General features: G+C 43.1%; 3 protein-coding genes and 1 long non-coding RNA gene across 15 annotated transcripts in view; 2 read left to right on the top strand and 2 right to left on the bottom strand.

The window, feature by feature from the left end:
* LOC311422573 (trifunctional purine biosynthetic protein adenosine-3-like) overlaps positions 1-471 on the bottom strand; it is a 28,269-nt gene extending 27,798 nt beyond the window's left edge. For 2 of the 5 annotated variants that reach the window (XM_084495771.1, XM_084495773.1), the window contains exon 1: positions 157-471. The gene's annotated coding sequence lies outside the window, so the exon portion shown is untranslated. Of the gene's footprint in view, positions 1-37 lie in introns of all 5 variants that reach the window. The other 3 variants (XM_084495775.1, XM_084495777.1, XM_084495772.1) reach the window with 3 other exon arrangements.
* DNAJC28 (DnaJ heat shock protein family (Hsp40) member C28) lies at positions 464-4,083 on the top strand. Of its 4 annotated transcripts, none has more exons than XM_084495889.1 (3): positions 464-539; positions 1,026-1,097; positions 2,644-4,083. In XM_084495889.1, exon 3 carries the CDS (start codon positions 2,697-2,699, stop codon positions 3,816-3,818), a length of 1,122 nt encoding a protein of 373 aa, XP_084352015.1. In that variant the 5' UTR covers positions 464-539; positions 1,026-1,097; positions 2,644-2,696; the 3' UTR covers positions 3,819-4,083. The 4 variants fall into 4 exon arrangements, with proteins under 4 accessions (XP_084352015.1, XP_084352014.1, XP_084352012.1 ...); XM_084495888.1 differs by having other exon boundaries at positions 505-638; XM_084495886.1 differs by lacking the exon at positions 464-539 and having other exon boundaries at positions 1,026-1,205.
* TMEM50B (transmembrane protein 50B) lies at positions 1,026-17,757 on the top strand. Of its 5 annotated transcripts, XM_084496006.1 has the most exons (8): positions 6,579-6,620; positions 6,730-6,901; positions 10,141-10,316; positions 10,961-11,073; positions 12,053-12,120; positions 13,276-13,368; positions 14,037-14,094; positions 16,187-17,757. In XM_084496006.1, the coding sequence occupies exons 3-8, from the start codon at positions 10,218-10,220 to the stop codon at positions 16,230-16,232; spliced, it is 477 nt and encodes a 158-aa protein (XP_084352132.1). In that variant the 5' UTR covers positions 6,579-6,620; positions 6,730-6,901; positions 10,141-10,217; the 3' UTR covers positions 16,233-17,757. The 5 variants fall into 5 exon arrangements, with proteins under 5 accessions (XP_084352130.1, XP_084352133.1, XP_084352129.1 ...); XM_084496004.1 differs by lacking the exons at positions 6,579-6,620; positions 6,730-6,901 and adding an exon at positions 1,026-1,205; XM_084496007.1 differs by lacking the exons at positions 6,579-6,620; positions 6,730-6,901 and adding an exon at positions 4,217-5,011.
* On the bottom strand, positions 2,857-6,796 carry LOC311422714. Its single transcript, XR_014685490.1, has 2 exons — positions 6,727-6,796; positions 2,857-5,585 (listed from the first exon to the last, which is right to left on the bottom strand). It is a non-coding gene; the product is annotated as an uncharacterized lncRNA (long non-coding RNA).
* Positions 17,758-18,572: the final 815 nt, after the last annotated feature.

Here is an 18,572-nt window from a genome sequence, read left to right on the forward strand (position 1 = left end):
GAAAAAGGAAATAAAATTTGCCTTCTGCCTACTGGACCTTTACTACGTGCACCTGGGTCCTCCCTTCCAGCCTATGGACCTCAATGGTTGTAGGACCTGGGGTTTTGCTAGTTGAAGCCCCACTAGCTGCCAAGTAAGAGGTAGCAACAAACCCACCTGACACCACAGCCCCTCCAGCCTCACAGCTGGCCGCACACAGCCTTTTCGGGCTGTGAACAGCCCAAACACCAAACTGCGTTACAGGATGGAGTGTGCGCACTGTGGAAAACCACTCATTTACCAGGGGGGGAAGGCTGTTTCACAAGCCTGGGAGAGAAAGCCTCGACAGAGACACTCTCTATAAAATTATAGGGATTCACTCAGGAGAACTAAGGCTGAAAAGGGGCTGAGACCTACAGGAGTTTGTGTAACACAACCCCCACAAAAACCAAATCGGCAGCTCGGGGCGCGCGGCCGCCATTTTGTGGCTTTCGCACTGCGCATGGCGCCGCCAGGCAGCCGGCCGGCGGCCCTCGGGCTCCCCTCGCCGGTGAGCTCTGGTGAGGGCAGGCGGCCGGGAACACGTCCTTGGGCGAAGGGCAGAGGGGCTGCCGCCTCCTGGGCTTCCTCGGTGGTGCTTTGAAGCCCTCGGGTGTGTGGTGCTGTGAGGGGAGAAGCGGGGGAATGGCGGGCGGGGGGGTGAAACGGGACGCGCTGCGCTGTGGGGAGCCTCCGCCCGCCCGACACCGGGTGGAGGGGGGGGGGGGGAAAGGAGCGGGGAAGGGGATCAGCCTCTGGGGAAAAAGGGAAAAAGGCTTTTGGGGAAAAGGGGGGCTGCTTTTGGGGCTCTGCTGTCAGTAGGGTGTGTGTGGAGAGAGCGGGATTTGGGCCCCCTGGGGGGGGACCTTGTCCTTGTCACCCTGCCCAGCCCGGTGGGTCGCAGCACGGTTGCATCAGCTGGGGAATGAAAATCACCCCCTGGCCCTGTAACGGCGCAAGGAGAGAGCCGTGGTGCTAAATGGGGTGATCTTGTTGGCACGGCGAAGGTGCTGGTGGTGAAGGTTCTGGAAGCGAAGCCCCCTCCTCCAGGCCAGTGCTGCTGTAGGACAGATCGGACGGTACGGCGGGTGCTTTGCCGGAGCGCTGGACGTGAAGCGACATCTGTGGTATTTTACCTCGTTCCTGTGCAAAGTGCACCCCGAGTTTAGGAGAGCGATGCTGTTTAGGTGTGTTTATAATGAGTACCGTCTGAATCAAAACAGTTCTGCTCATATGTTAAGGTCTTACTCGATCCTTTACAGCACTACTTGGTAATGGCCCATGACCCAAGATGTGTTTCCAGTTTCAATAGTTTTTTAAGCACAACTGGGGTAAAGTCAAATTAATGGATTTATGAGAAATTATGCTTCCAATCACTTCGAATTTCAAGTGTGTATTCACTGACATTCCATTTAAGTAGTAGGTATGTGGATTTTATGGCCGTATAGAACAATGATGATCTTTGCCAACCACCTACACAGAGAGAAAACAGTGTCGTGTATACCATGTTATGTCAGTAATATCCATTATAAAAACCAGAAGCTGATAATTTCATACCTTACCTGTATCAAAACCAATTGGAAACATTCAAAGTAGATCCAGTCTTTCATCCAGTCCCACACTGATCTCCTTTCCCTTCCCTTTCCAGAAGGATTAGCGCAGAAAGGCAGTTTGTTGTACGTAGAACACACAAACATTATTCATTACTTTAACTCAAGTTAACCTTGGTTTAATCCAGTTTCCTCTTTGGAAAGGAAGTTACCAAATAATCTGTTGCAACCAGTGGTGAATCTGTAAAAGGAGACTCTTTAGCACAGTCAGCATATGTGGCCTTTGTCTTTGAACTTTTCATCAGTGAAGAGTAGTTAGCTGATTTCTGTAGGGTGTATCTTTCTACTTTTGATATTTTTTTTTTATATGAAGACATACTGTCGTTTGCCAAAGGTGTTCTTTTGCTGTTTCCCAAAATTACTCAGAAGCACTGGTATTCCTGACAGAACGAGACATTGCCTGCTACTGATGTCTTCCAAGTTCCAGATGCATAACCTTACGCAGCACAAAATAAGGAGGTTGGCTGCTAGGATGTGTGAGCCCTACTGGGATACAGTAGTTTATCTGAACATGGCTTTGGTTATTACTATAAAAAAAAAAAGCCAAGGGGGTAGTTTAATGAAATCTTTAAGAATGCACCCGATAGTAGATCATGGGGCATTATTATATGTGAAGAGAGTTCAGATGACAACTGGACGAAGCTGTGTAGAGGAAGGGGGAGATACTTGCTTCAGCAGAGTTACTGCTCAGCAAAGCACATTTCCAGTTTATGTTGCACTGAGTTTACAGGAAGGCAATAAAGCTTTGACCTTTTGGGAAGTAAGCAGTACAAAACAAACCTATGCTGCCAGGAGGAAGCTGTATTGTGCATTAATTTTCATTTACATTGTAATACTATTTCTGTAGTAATCAACAAGAAATTCAGAATTCTGTGTTAGTCTGCAAAAGAAAGTACATTGTAGACTGTTGTGAAATTTTGTAGGGATTTCTTTAATATAACAAGTTAAAGATAAGAGTTTAACAAATCATCTAAGTTCTTCTAAAAAGCATATTTATTAAAAAATGTGTTTATAGGTCACTGTTTATAATGTAGCTGCATCTGAAGAGCTAGGAAGTGGCTCTGTGTCATGCTGGCTACCACCACAGGGCATCATTTAACGGCACATCAAGCAATGATTCCAAGAATCCTGAAGCCCTTTCCCTATATGTGTGGCAGTCGAATGCTGTCGGGTTACAAACCGAAAAGCAATGTCAAGGACTCGTACAAAATTCTTGAGCTTGAGGAAGGATGCTCCCTTGATGATATCAGAAATTCGTATCGAAATCTTGCCAAAAAATACCATCCAGACAGCGGTTCCAGCACGGCAGATCCGGAAGCGTTTATTAAAGTAGAAGACGCCTACAGAGTTGTGCTCAGCGATGTGGCAAACAAAAAGAAATCAAAGGAGAATAAGGAAGAGGAGGAGGAGGACCAGTTCAAAACAAAAGCACCGCAGCACAGACACTACCTGAGTTTTGAAGGCGTTGGTTTTGGAACACCAAGCCAAAGAGAAAAGCAGTACATGCAGTTTCGAGTGGACCGTGCTACCGAGCAGGTGTTGGAATACCGAAAGCAGAAACTTGAAAGCCAGTACGTCGCCACTGACCTCATGAGAGCCAAGGATGTGAGAGAGAGCAAGAAGGTGAAGATAACCCAGGCAGTTGAACGGTTGGTTGAGGACCTCATCCAGGAATCAATGGCAAAAGGAGACTTTGACAACCTCAGCGGGAAAGGAAAACCTCTGCAGAAGTTTTCAGACTGTCCGCATATCGATCCTATGACTCACAACCTGAACAGAATCCTGATAGACAACGGGTACCAGCCAGAGTGGATCCTGATGCAGAAAGAAATACGGGAAACTATCGAGCGATTAAGGAAGGGTCTAGTGGCATCTCGAAGTAAGCTTGGGAAGCCAATGACGCCGTACAGGCAGAAGCAGTGGAATCGCATTTGTGAGCAATTTATGGAGGATATCAGGAAACTGAACAAGAGAATTGACAGCTTCAATTTAGTCGTTCCTATTCTGAGCAGGCAAATGGTGCACTTCAGTGCAGACAAAGAAATCCTTCGAGCACAAAAGACTTACGAAGCTTTGATGGAAAACAAAGAAGCTCCTGATTCAGACACAAAGGAAGAGGAACAGGAAAATGTTAAAAGGTTTGGGTGGAAGTCTTCTCTATTTAAGTGGTTAAACCTTACATTGAAATAAGGTAATATTAACTCATCTGTCTTGTCAAGATTCTGGATGCACTTTATCACTAAAACTTGTAGCCTTAGAGAAATTTCAGATACACTGAAAATGTAAAATCCGCCTGTCTACCTGGCTATCATTACACCAGTTAAAAGGAATTGGGCTGTCTTATGTTCAGTTGAGGGTGTTTAATGGATTTCTTTGTGACTACTGTTAAGGAACAAATAAACTCAGTTATCCTTCAGCTGATTTTACTTCTGATTAAATCAAAATCAATGCTCAACTTTTCGACTGTGGAATATAATTACTTTACAGTACTGTTATTGCTTCATAAACTGAAACTAAGGCACAACAAAACACGTTAAGGACAAAGTAGAAGTAAAACTTACTGTTCCCTGTAGTTTGGCCTTTATCCTTCTTACGTAAATGCTCACAGCTGATACATTGTTGGCAGGTTTCATGTGTGTTTTTTTTTTTCCTAATACATTAATTTCTTTAAGGTTACATTAAATGGGGACGGAGGGATATCTGGATGTAGATTTGGACTGTTCATTATGATGAAGTCTATTTTTGTATCTGGCTTTTAGCATACAAGGAAGTTTCAGTATCCTAGCAAATAAGGAAGAGTGGCCAAAACTATACCCAGCCACAAGGCTTCTTGGAATTGAGACGGGAATATTAATTTTTAAACATAATTGCTTGCACCATTTAAATATTTAAAATTTTACAGAATACATAATGGTGGCATCAAAGAATTTATTGTGAAATGTTGCTGTCCTATTAAAGTTTTGGGGCAGTGGCTTGGAGGGTGTCAAAGTCTCCACAGTGACTGGTATTTATTTATGTTTAGTAACCTCTCTGCTCCCCACCTGGTCTGATTTTCCCGGAGGACTTTGCCCTTGAGAAGCTGTCACTGGATGTACGGGTATCTGTGTGGGCCCCTTTCTCCACTCCTGCCCCCGTGACTCAGACCGTCGCTGTCTCCACCTGCACAGTTGTGCTGTGCCTGTTGGTCGGGTGTGAAGGCGTCCCATGGGCGCTGGCACGCCACGGAGGGGAAATTTCCCTCAGAAGTTAAAGCTAGATAGTGATCACAACCACCACCCTTTGGCAGATGTCTCGGCACCAACGGAGTCTGGATTCATGTGTTTGCGTTTGGGTGGGTGACGCTGCGTGTGCTCCTTCTGGTCGTCATGCTCTGCCTCTTCTACGTGAGGTCCTCGTGTGCAGACAGAACATTATTTGGTGGTAGAATGGATCAGTTGAAGTATAATTACTAATAAATACACTTGCATATAATTTACTGGTAAATGCTATTGAAGTGTTTTAGAAAGTAGGATTAATCTCGGCTTCCTTTAAGGTATCTTTTCATAGGTATTCAGGTGGCAAAAGCAAAAAGTGCAGGCATCTGTTGTGTTAAAAGATCAGATTTTGATTCTCGTTATGTTCTACGGGAATGAGAACTGAATTGCTGTTTAAACTAATCTAGTGACAGATTAAGAAGAGTTAATTGCAAATCGAATTCATTGCATGAGTGTAAATGGAAACCCCGTTCCAATAAATCCAGCTCTGATGGAATCCGGTTTGGCTCACGATGGAGATGAGTATCAGCAGTTTAAATATTTAAGTTGCCATAATGGATGAGTCAGCGTGCTGGGTGATTTTTATGCTCCTTTTACAGCTCCTCGCTTTTAAATGGAGTGGATGCGACCCGACTCTCAGCGCTTTCAGTCAGCCTCGTGCTGCTGTTGGGAAAAATTGCCAGGCACAAAATCTTCTTCATCACTGCTTAGTGATTAAAAAACATAGATTAAAACACTCCTCTAATTTTAATTTTTATTGGTCCCGGACGAGGGAAGGGGGGTATTTTTGCAGGGGGCTGTTTTTTCCCCGTTGCTCTGAGGTGACCGAGATGTTACGAGCCGCGTGTGGGGGGTGCTTCTGGAACAAGTGCCGCCTGCAGACCAGAAAACCCCACGACGGCGGCCTTCAAAACTCATTTTTCTGCCTGACGCCGGATTGTTAACTTGAATTTGATGTCTTAGTGCTGACTTCACGAGGAAATAAAGTGAATAAACTGCCGATTTCGGACACAAACGCGCGCAGCTCGCCCTGAGCCACGGCGCTGAGGCGAGGGGGGAGGGGCCGCCCCCCGCCCGTCGCTCAGCCCCGCCCCCTCCGCTCTCCCGCGTGGGCCGCGGCACCGCCCAATGGCCGCCTCCTCTTCCTCAGCCCGCCCCCGGCGGCGCGCGGCGCCGGCTTCCCATTGGCTGGCGGCCGCGTCGCTCAGCGCCTTCCCCTCGCGCTCCCGCCCCGCCTCCGGCAGCGGGCGGAAGAGCCCGGCGCGGCGCGGCGGGTACGTGCGGCCGTTGGGCGGGGGGGGGGCGGCCGTGAGGGGCCGGGGGCGGCCGGAGCCCTCCTGAGGGGGCCGCGGGCTCGCAGCGCGCCCCGCCGGCCCTCTGAGGGGCTGGGCGGCCGGTACCGGCCGTACCGGAGCGCCCTGAGGGGAAACTGAAAGCGAAACTGCGCGGGGCTGCCCGGGGGGTGCCCGTGGGAGGCCGGGGGGCGGCCGCAGGGTGCTCGGCCTGCCCCGGCCCTGCCCCGGCGCTGCGCTGTCCCCTCAGGGAGCGCGAGGCCCCGCGCTGTGGCACCGGGGGGCTCCTGGGCCCTGCTGTGCCGTGAGGCAGCCTCCTCGGGGCTCGCTTTCTGTGTTTCTTTCTGCGCTCCCCTGCCGCTGTGCTAACGTTTTGTCCAACGCCGTTGGCTGAGCGCGTTTCAGAGAGCGGCTGGTTCAACTTTCTGGGCTCAACTTTGCGTGTGGTACGTTGTCGCTCTGCTTCGTTTGCCTAAATAACTCCTAACCCTAGTTCTGCAACCTGCCAAGTGCTTCTGTGGGTTATAACCGCCCTTGTCACGTTTCACTCACCAGCTCGTTCTTGCCAGTGTTCTCCTTGTGTTTCTGTTTATTGGACCTGAGAAATGCTTCTTGAGAGCCTCTCTGCCCGCAAGAGGAAAAGGGGAGGAGACAGATCATAGGAAGGGCACCAAAGGACAGCTAATGCAAGGGGCTCGCTTGTTTTCTTGCTGCGAAGTACGTGGAGGTAAAAGTTTAAACCCAGAGAGTGAGTTTTGTACCTTTACTCAGGTAAAAAAAGTCCAGCCCCTGTCTTTGAGAACTTGAAACCATCCTTCTGAAAATTCATCAGGGTTCTGTCCATACAGAAGGGTATATTTGGGTTAAACCCTGTGTCTGTGCCACATTAACCTGTCATCTTCAGCCTTGCTGCTGTGATTTTGGTGGAGACTCAGCTTCACAGTGCCGCGGGCCTTTTGTGGCTGAGGTGCAGCTTATAGTTTCCTTCCTTCCTTCCTTCCCTGCTGCTGGTGTTAAGAAGCGTACACCGCAGACCGAGCTGTGTAGCAGCTCGCTGTTTGCTCAGTGACTTGTGAGCGGGTGGCCAACCTGTCGCACTCAGGCTGGCTCCGCACTCTCAGTCCCTTCCAGCATGTCTGCAGTGCTCTTTGCTTCCCCCTTGCCTCCGCCATGGGGAAGTTGTTGGCTGGACCTTGGGCTGGTTGAGTTGCCCCAGCACCCTGCTTCCTGACGTCTGTTGTTCCGAGAAGCCCGCAGCCCTTACTCATCGTTCCCTCCGTCGGGTGCACGGTCGGTCAGGGAAGGCCACGTCCTCTTGCAGAGTGCCCACGCTGCTGCACGAGGCTGGCATTCAGTAACTCAGGAAGAGGTGGCGTTATCACCAGCCGTGTATCTGCAAAGTCTGTACGCAGAGAATAGAATCGTAGGGAGCTATCAGAGAGAAATGCTTAATTATATTTACTGTTAAGTGGGGCTCTCTTGAATTGCTAACATGAAAGACTCCACTGCAGGATTGTGGACAGCATCAGTTAATGTTTAGATCGTACTATAAAAAGGTCAGTGGCGTTACCTCTTCTGCTCCCCATTGCTGCTGGCTGTACTCCTGCAGTAAGCTTTCTCTGTGAAGTCGCAGCTTGTTTCTAGCACTAGACACGTGTAAAAATCGTTCTGGGGTTTGTCTGTATCCTGTTGCAGGTTCTCCATGCCGTGTATCTCCATGCTTGCCATTCCAGTGAAACAGGAAAATTGTGTAGTCGCTTACACATCTTTGCTGTGGAAAGGCTGCCAGCAGATAGTGTTTATCTCATCTAGTCACGCTATCTCCGGTGCTTCCCTTCTGAGCACAGAGAGAAGATTAAAGCAAAGTGCAGGTTTGGGAGCTGGTGTCAAGCACCAAAAATACAACATTGATAAAATAAGATGCTTTGGCAGAAGGCTGTCCTTAGAAAGTATTAAAAAATAAATAATAATAATAATAAAAACCCCTTTGTACTAGTCTCCCTAGCTCCACTAATTTTGTCGCTAATGCAGTTCTGAAAAGTCCATTTAATACCCAAGACAATTAGGTGTTGAGGAAGGTGTTGTCTCAGGCTTTTGAAGTGAGCAAAACACCTCTGTTTTGTCACCCAGTGTTTAAAAACCCTTAACATCATTGCGCAAACCTGCCTTTATGATTATCTGTGAAGTTTACCATCGCTGACTTTGTAAAGCTGAAGGGGTCTTAGGATAGATGCTAGCTGTATTTTCCGTGTGCAGGAGGATGGTTTCATGGTTTTAGCTGACAAAACAAACTCGCTAACCCCTTTAAGTCACAGAAGGCAATGATTGGTTTTGTTTTGTGTCAGCCTTTTCATCTGGAACATTTTGGTAGCGGTAAAAAGATTTTTTTCCTGCAGCTCTGTGAGAACGATCCAGGAAAAAACTGGGGGAAAATACGGCTTTGCTCACTCCGAAAGTGACAGAAAGTGTAATGACAAGCAAGACAACACCGTTGTTAGTGCTTGTATCTGTTCAGTGGAGGAAAGAACAGTGTGGCGCACTTGTCTAGGTGTTCGCTCCTGCTTGTGGGCAGCCAGACCGCAGGGTGAGATCCGTGCAGCCCGCAGCGATGGGAGCCGTGAGCTGTACCCCACTGTGGGTGACCAACTGTGGGAGGAAGAGAGGATTACTGCGGGATGAGCTGGGGATTACTGCACAGCGAGGTAACACTTCCCGGGACTGGCGAGGAACAAACGGAGTGAGTAGGGAACCCTTCGGAGAGGAGAAAAGAAGTTAGGGCTGTGGCAACAGCTGTAAATCTGTGTTAGGACAGCACAGCAATTCTGTGTGACAGCTGCAGAAAGAACAGGAATTTGAGAATTGCTAGGGGAAAGGGTGATCTAGGACAATAACTGTAGGGTTGGGCCCAGGTATTTGACAGGTGTAAGGTAACTTTGAGACTGGTTGATTATAATGCTTCAAGGTAGCATCATAACTGTGGATGGATTTCTGGCAGTAGGCTCAGGGGGACAGACAAGTTTTATGTTTATTCATAGGAGGTGCCCTTTGTTTGTAGGATGGGCAAACTTAAGCGTGGCTGTGAGCCACTGCTAAGCAGAAAATAGTAAATATTGCAGCTTCTGACACTCAGACTACATCCATTAACCGTCTCAGCGTGAGAACAGCGGTAGGGTAGCGCAGAACCTGTTACAGCTGCTGTCTCACCACATCGTTTGAGGACTTCATCGTTTCAGTGGTTGCCTTATAACACTGCTCAACTTTGCTTTCTGTGTGTAAGTCTGACCGTGTTTATAATTTGGTGTGACTGATCCTCGTCTGCAAAGCACGATGTTCTTTGCTCTTAGTATTTAGTGGATTCACTGAGCTGATTTCTTTTCCCCTGTGGTAGAAAGGCACTGTATTATCTTTCTCGTTTGGAGACTGGGAGTATGTATCTTATCCAGCATTCCTTAGGCAGGCTCAAAGACCAAGTTTTGTTCTGCATATGAAGTCCTCTTGTGTGCATCTTACTCTGTTCTAACTTCCAACGCAGGAGAGGGTTACGGTTTAAGGGTGAAACTTAGATTGAAATATTTGCTTTTTTTGCACCTGCTTTTTTACTTGCTTTTGTTTTTGTGTTTCTATACATTTAAATAAACAGCATATTCCACTGAATTTCTCCTCTGTTTCAGACAGGGTGCTTTGTGTGTGCAATGCTTACGTGTCTGGCTTGTGCAATGCTTAAGTGTTTGGCTTGTGTGCAGATTTTATTTTGTAATTCTGTTTGTGGGGTAGGTTGCTTCATTAAATGTAGCTCAATAAAGCACCCATAGAACATATGCAATATTTAATTCCTTCCAAAAACAAAACAAACAAACAAACAAAACAAAACAAAAACAAACCTATTTTGAAGATGCTTCTGACAGTTTATCAAACATCTCAAGATTTTGCTATTTAGCCTTAACTACATTGCTGGCTGTGTTTCAGGTACTTAGGACGCGGCTGTTGATGGAAGAATTCATGTAGAAGTCCAAGCTAAGCAAGGCAATCTAATCTTTGAGGACATGGCAGGGTTCTTAGATAATTTCCGGTGGCCAGAATGTGAGTGTATCGACTGGAGTGAAAGAAGAAACGCCGTTGCTTCAATAGTTGCAGGTGTATTGGTAAGTTATGAGCGCATGGGTACTTGCCCCTCCTTGACGGATCATAAATGGGTTAAGAAATTTGGAAATATGGCACACAGTTGCATGTTGTTTGTTTGTTTGTTTGTTTCAAATTTTGTGAAGTTTCACTTTTAACTGTACCCTAATGCGATATATTTCTTGGATGGTTTTTGATTAAGTGTAATTGTTAGCCAGCTTTTTTATGGATCACGTAAATTTGCATTTGTCTGACAACAATAGACCAGTTCTGCTACCTCTCCTTCAAAAAAAGATTGAAGTTCCTAGCATGTTTTTGGCATAACTAGATATGTTTGAATACTTAAAAGATATAAAGTATGGATAAGGTATGTTTAGAATCTCGATTCTTGTTCTTAAGGAAGTACAGGGCATTTAGCCGTACACTGAGATGTAATTTGAATAGAAAACATGACAGATTTTCAAATGCTTCTGTGAGAATATCCTTGATAAGGTATATGCAGAACTTGCTTATCAGATTTAGAGTCGGATGTGAAGCTAGTAACTTTCTAGAGCTGTGTATATGTGTTAAAGGAAAACTAAACCAGTAGTATGCCTGTACATTTGACATGTTTTGTCTGTCAGCCTCTACCCTTCTGGCCTCATAATACTAGTTATTTTATTTTAAGTTTTTCACAGGTTGGTGGATAATGATAGATGCTGCAGTAGTGTACCCTAAGCCAGAACAAATGAACCACGCGTTCCATACCTGTGGGGTGTTTTCAACACTAGCTTTTTTCATGTAAGTGTTTATAAAGGGAGTTCTTTATTTATAAAATAAATATGAGCTGTTAAACACAGTTTTTACTAGCCCATGTGCATATGGTAACACTGGGAATCTCTTGGTTATGAATTACTTATGAGTAATCTTGTACCTTTTTGCATGGCAGTGTTACAGCCTTTTTTTTTTTTTTTTTTTTTTTTTTTTAATCTGTGGCCTTTGTGTCTGTTTGTTCATTGTTCCTTCTGTTCCCCCCGCCTGTTTAAGGTAAATTACTTTCCTTATGTGCTCTGGCTGAATGTAAGAAATCCGACCTCCCTTTATGCAAGTGGGTTCTGAGGTCAAAGTTCAGGTGTTTCTGCCCAATTGCATACCTGAATGTAAAACATTTGCATTTTTCCCTGCTTTTAATCAATTTCTACAGCTGTCTCTGTGGTCCAAAACTTCTTCAAATGGGCGAGGGCAGTGGTATTATTGTTATGAAGATGTAAATGTGGCAAGCTTGAGGGAGAAGTAGTATTTTTTACAGAATCATTCAATAGTGGAGAGAATATAAGATGGTTTTGGATGTTCAAGGCCTTCTTAACACTTGATATTTGGAAATTTTGTTTATTTTTTTTCCACAGCAGTGTAACTTGTTTTAAGAAAATATATTGTCCTTATGGGACATGTCTCACTTGAATATTTGTGGTATTTGTTGCCAAGTAGAGCAATTTAAAAGCAACTTGTATCACAAGCAAGAGACCGCTGTGTTACTGGCTATTATTATTCCTGAGATTTAGGGTAAAGGTTCTGCAAGAATGTGTGATTTTTCTTGAAATCCAGTTGGAATCCTTCCCTTAAGAGAGGTGTAGTAATGTGTGGCTGTACAGAATGCCAGTAATTTTCCAGGAATTTGTTGCATCTTAAAAAAACAAAACCCTCCAAAGCACTAGCTTTTTACTTAAGATTTTAATTGATTTTGTAGTAATCTGAAATGTATACACTTTGTTGTTCCTAGGATAAATGCTGTATCAAATGCTCAGGTGAGAGGAGACAGCTACAGTGACGGATGCTTAGGAAGAACAGGTAAATTAACTCTGAAGTCTTGCTGAATTGAAAGAATGATTATTGAGGGCTTTGTTGTTTTTAAGTGGTGGTTAAATAAATAATCAGAAGCTAAGGAGAGGAGAAAACTTCTGTGAAATTAATTTTTGTATAAAATTAACCCTTGAAGGTAAGTACTATCTTTGTTAAGGAGGTGAGCTTGGGAAAATTTGACTTCTGTATAGCTTGAGCACCTAAACTTCTCTGCGTGTCCTGTGCAGCTGTTCCCAGAAATAAATTTCTGCCTTGTGGCAAGCTATGGGGCTTGAGTTCAGTATGAACTTCTTATTTTAGAATGCATTGCAGACATTATTTTCTTTGTGTGTCACCCATTGTGTGGTTTCTCTGGACCTGCTGTCCTCTCTCTATGTTCATCCATAATTCCCTTACGGTGTGAAATCCAGCATCTGCGTTCGTGTGATTTGCAGAATGCAATCTGGTAGAATTTACTGATTTTGAGCTAGTGTTTGATGCTTTTCCTGCATTTCATTCTTCAGTCTGCTTGAGTGAATCTTTGCATATAAATATTTTTCCTTTCCCGTGAGCGAGCAGGGTGGTTATTTTCAATGGCTTCCCCCTCCGTTTTGAGCAGGTAATGTGTCAGTGCAGGACCCCCATATTTCAATTCATATCCTGCCCTGACCTTTGCTTGAGGAGGAAGGCATGTCAGACAAAGGGACCTCTTGGGTCATTGAGTAAACCGGCAGATTTCAGCCCTCTGGAAATATTTTACTGAAGTAAGCACAGGAAGGGTTTGGTTTATTGATTTTTTTTTTTTAGTATTTTGTAATACTAAATTTGTAAATATTGTGTGTTTTTTATAGTTTTTGTATTGGAATGCCATCCTTACCTCAGAAAATCTATAGCTTTGGCAAAGTACCTTGTAATTAGCCCACTCACAAGTTACGTTAAACATTGTTACAGATGTTCCCTACAGATGAGGAGAAATTTCTGGTAATTGTGTCTTCTGTACTAAAGAGGGCAAATTTTGGATTCTGTTGTCATTGATAGTGGGTTTAACCCTTTCCATTTGGACCTTCAGCAGGACTGTGTCACACAATACAGTAGTAGCTTGGATCAGCTGTTGCAATGGATGGTACTCTGCGTGGTTCTCAGAGGTTTTACTGTTTCCTGCAGGTGCTCGTGTCTGGCTCTTCATTGGCTTTATGCTGATGTTTGGTTCGCTTATTGCTTCAATGTGGATTCTTTTTGGAGCATATGTTACACAGAGTAAGTTTCCTTCTTGGTTAGCTTTTTAGCAAAGAGATGGGCTTGGCTGCTGTTCTGGGATGATCATCAGATCTGACGCTTCAGTTTGGTAGCTATCTTGTGATGTAGTAGTTTAAGAGCTCTTTTTGACTTGTCTTTTTTTTTTTGCTGTATAATGAGAACATGAAAATCTTTTGGACCCTTCACAGTCCCTTACTGTATGGATATGAGAGATGCTTGAGGGAGTTGAAGTGAGGAACTACCACTATGAACCATTTTAAACAATCCAGGTATAGAAGGCTTGTGTATATAAAATATACACACTAGTAACTAATTGCGATTGTAATTCAAGAATTACTACCAAGTTGTATATAGGGGAAAAACAAACAAACAAACAAAAACAAACAAACAAACAAAAAAAAAAACAACCACAGGCCCTTCATTGAAATCTAAAATCATTTTTAAAAATTACAGGTTGTCTTCTGGGGTTGAAGTTTATTTTACTTATGTAGAAAGTACTTTTGCTGTCAGCTGAAAGGCAGAAAATCCAGAGGAATGAAAGTGTGGTCTGTTCTTGCTAGAACAATGCCATCTAGTTTTGTAGCCAGAGAATAATACTGCGAATAGTGTTTTAGGTACTTCTTTCGGTACAAAAGAAGTTAATATTTCCTTTGTTACTTACTTTGCAGACACTAATGTTTACCCTGGACTAGCAGTGTTTTTCCAAAACGCATTGATATTTTTCAGGTAAGTTATCTGGGTGAGTTTCCCTCCTTCCAAAGGGGCATTGCACTCACCTGCTTCCATATACACGGTTACCCCAGGAAAATTAATTGTAACTGAGGCTGACACCAGACTTGACCATCCACAATGTGGTGCGTGCTGCTCACTGTGCCGGGCTCCAGTATTTCAGTTCATTACCCAGCCTAACCTTTACTTGAGTAAGATGGCATGTAAGAGAGCTCTTGGGTCTTTGAGTAAGCTGAGACTGTACAGAGAACTGAGGTGGCGTTAGTCTTTCTATAAACTGACCAAACTATTTCTTAAAACCTTTATTTTTAAACTCTGCTACCTGTCTCTACCACTTCCTCCAGTGCTTAGAAACACTGCCCTATTTACTCCTCAGAGATGAAGAGAGTACTGTTCAGAGAGGGTCTTCAATCCTCTTGCGCTCGTTAGTTCAGCTCTTTGTGATCGTACTGAATTTACAGCTCTAGAAGGTGGATGACCAAGGATACAGATAGTATTCTGGGTGAGATGCTGTCAGTGTCTTTGGATAATGGCAATAATACTTACATCTCTACTACAAATACCTTGGCATGTATCCTGACAGCAATAGGTGAGACATCCTATTGCCTTTTTCCTGACTGTTTCATAACAATGATTCGATGGTCTGATAACTGATACACTTAAATTTGTTTCTACTGGATGAACTTTCAGTTATGATGAGTGATGAAATTTTCTTCTATGACCATAATGGTGCGTTCTGTAATATTAAATCCGTTCATTTTATTTCTCTTAATGTCATTAAGTGCCTTATATGACACTTTGAAACTGTGTGCATCTATACCAGCTCTGTTTATATGTATAATGCACTCTCTATTAATATATGAATTTGATTAATTCAAGACAATAAAAGCATTAGTATAATTCTGAAGTTCAGTCACTGAAAAAGTTCCCAGAACCTCCTCTTTTGGAAGTTCTCACTCACTTAAATTACGATGCTAACAATTTTCCTTCTAGTACCATATCAAATGCTTTGCAGTGATCCGAATCAGGTGGCTCTGCTGTGCTGCCTTGTTGGGCAAATCAGTTCTGTTCTCACAGAAAAGAGCAGTGGCTAAGTCTCTTCTGCAGTCTTGCACATAACTAAAGTGAGATGGATACCAGTGGGGATAGATTTTTGAGAACAGTTTCAATCCACTTGATATTGTCAATCTGATTTCAGTAGTTTGATAACTTACTTCTGAGGCTGTTTTTTGTTTCTGAAAGTGTCTTTCCCTAGTTTCTATTGTACTCCGTATCTCCATATACTATAGATTTCTTCTCTTTCATCTTTTAAAATTTGTTTCCTAGGTATAAATTGTGAGACAAACTACATTTAAAAAAAAAAAAAATTTTTTTTTAATCCCACTACTTATTTTAAGCAGTAACACTTGAGATTTTCATCTGCTGCTGTAGATTCCTTTCCTTGGACCAGATCAGGGTCAATCTGTGATGCTCTTCTCAATGTCCGTGCCCAAAGCTTTTGTTTTGATTGAAACACCCTCTTCTGTTAATGCTGGCTCATAATAGCTTTATTCCTTGAACTGTGTCTCCTTCAGGACTTTGCTTCAGCCCCGATTGTTATTCTGCTAGTTTTTTACTTATTTTAGTATGCTGTATTAATAGTTCTCTTCACTAGTTAATTGCCAAGGTGTCTAGCTTATTTTTTACTTCTTACTGTTGCCCTCTTTGTTGTTAGTATTTTTCATCTCCCCCATTATGATTCAGTATGGCAGTGCCCTGCTACCTAAGGGAAAAAGAAGTATAAGGAACAATAAGGAAATGCTGTTTGTTTTTGTTTAGACTTCTTTTGGTTCAGAACAATATGCAGTTGCATCCAGCCTTTTAAAAGGAATTGTACTGCAGGACTGGCTATTTTTAGTTGAGCAGTTGCTTCAGCTAGATCTCATGGTTTTAGTAATGCATAGTGAGTGAAATAGAAATAGAAGAAATAGATACAGACTTGAAGAAATATTGCAGTGTAAACGGTGTAAGAGTGTATGCTTACTATTAAGATGACCTTTCCCACCGTATGTATAACCTGTTTTTTTTGTTTTTTTTTTTTCCTCTTTAGTACACTGATCTACAAGTTTGGAAGAACAGAAGAGTTATGGGGATGAGAGCTCACGTCTAGCATTGTCTATTCCGTAGTTGCTATGTTGTACTCAGTATGTAGATACATCTACGTTTATTTGTTCTCGTTTTGCTTTCTAAATTGGACGAACTGAGACAAATTATGGTTTCTGTAATAAGCTCCCTCTTTTCATAGGACAGATTTGTGAATATGTACATATGACTGTATATATCTTAAAAAGGGATAGTCAGGCTTTCTTTCTGAAACCTTCAGGCTCATTTCTTCAAATACATGTTTCCATCAACTCTTAAGACTTGATCTTCCAAACCCTCACGTGTGAGAGACTTCGGTCAACCTACAAGTGAATAAGCAGGACAAAGCCTGTACCCTGTGAAAGGGGTTGTTATTTTTATGCGTACTTCAGCTATAGCTCATTTTTCAAGAGTAGACAGCAAGGGCTGCTGCTGAACCTGAAAGGGAGTAGTCAGCTCATGGAAGTGACCCAGCTAAGCCTGAATTTCGTGAGGGTAAATTCTCTTGTATGCTGAGATAAGGGTTGGTTTTTATATTTTTCTGAACAGTTATATAAAATTCTTAAGTAGCTATTTTTTTGTAAAAGGTTATGAATTTTTAAACGCGGCCCTATTTTAAGTAGGTTCTGCATGGCAAACCAGCTGTTCTTGACTGATTGCTGTAGCACAAATGAAATTTGGTAGCAGCATAGAATTATTTTCGTGCTGCTCAGTATAATAGATAACAATTAGCATTTACTGTATTTACTGGAATTTAAAAACCCTGAAACTGATGCCAATCACACTTAAGGGATATAAATAATAAATGTGAATCACACTAACATCTTTTAAAATTATGCTAGCATAGATTTTCTTCAGGGGATAGCTTTTTGCTGGTAAATGAACCGTTATCCTGCTGCCTATTACCTTAGGTGACAATAAAGGTGAGCGTTTCAAATGGGAATATACTGTATGTATTTATTGCTGACAATCTTTATGTCGAAATAATTGCCAGTGTTAGGGCTGCCACTTGCCCCAGTTAAAATATATCCCCTAAATCTCATGGGCACTTTATGGGAATGCATCCATTATTGCAATCCAGTTTCTTCTAGCTGGTGCACACAGACAGGGAGAACAGTGATGTTTTATAGCTTCGGACTGATCTGATATATTCATCTTGCTGTTGGTGACTTCCTTGTAAGTTCTCTGTGTTTTTAAAGCATTCGAATCTACATTGTGTCTAAGAGCTTTTATAACTTTCCATGTATCAAGATTGCTGACCAAATGGCATTAAACTTCAGAATGTAATTTATGTGCATGGTTACTGTATACTGTTAGTCATCTAATTGCTCCCTTGTGGGAATCTTTCCAGTGGACAGAATATGAAGCAAATAACTGCAGCTGAAATTGTGCTACTGGCTAGACTAACTTCTATCCTGATTTCATCATCCGGCAGTGAGTTACGAGATATTCACTGGTGTTCATTGTAGCTTTGTACAGAAGTTGTCTGTTTGGTTGTAATTCCAGAAAACTGCAATAAACTTTATCTTATGTTCTCCAGATAGCGAATTTCACAAGATAATTGTACAGAAGCAGCCCATCACTGGCTCTAGTAGTGCTAACCTTTAAGCAAGTCTGACGCTTGCTTACACTTCATGATTAAAACCAAGGTTTTTGTTTTCAGTTCTGTCAGTTTTTTTGTTCAGTAGCCCAGGATATATATATATTTTTTCCCCCCTAAGTGAGAAACAACTGCAGCCTGCCACAGTAACTTGCACAGGGCAACTTGAGGTAAGTGCTTAACTCCACAAGAACGTTTCCTTGTGCCTTAATGCAAGTTCCTAGTTAAGAAGGTTTTCTTAAGCATGCCAACAAGTGAAGAGCTTCTTTCTGAGGGTACCTGCATTTTCTACTAGCAGCTTGCTTTACTGCAACTAGTTCCTGAGTGTCTATCCCTTCTAATTTTAGGGAATTGGAATGGTCATGCTCTCTCTAGCTGCTGAGAGGTGAAAAGAGACAGCAGGGAAGAACTTTCTTCCCCTATCCTGAGCTATTGTGTAAGAATCATGCAGGCATTCATCAGACTAACTCCAGGTCCATGTTTACACTGCAGGTAGTTCAGCCGAGTCCACAACGAGCAGTGATTACTCAGTTTAGGTTTTCTGCCTCGACCAGCTGCAGTTGTGAAGCTACCCTTTGAGTTACCCCTAATAAAAGTTGTCCCCCCCACACACACACACTTTGGCCTATTTCTGTAAGAAATATTAAATAACCATCTCTAACAAAAGTTTAGTACGTAGTTTGTGTAGTAAAGTGTATTCAGCAAGTTGTGTTTTGTATTCACATAAGATGCCTTAATTGCCTTCTTACTTATG

Source organism: Aythya ferina, assembly GCF_964211825.1.
Source record: "Aythya ferina genome assembly, chromosome: 1".
NCBI classification, from domain to species: Eukaryota; Metazoa; Chordata; class Aves; order Anseriformes; family Anatidae; genus Aythya; species Aythya ferina.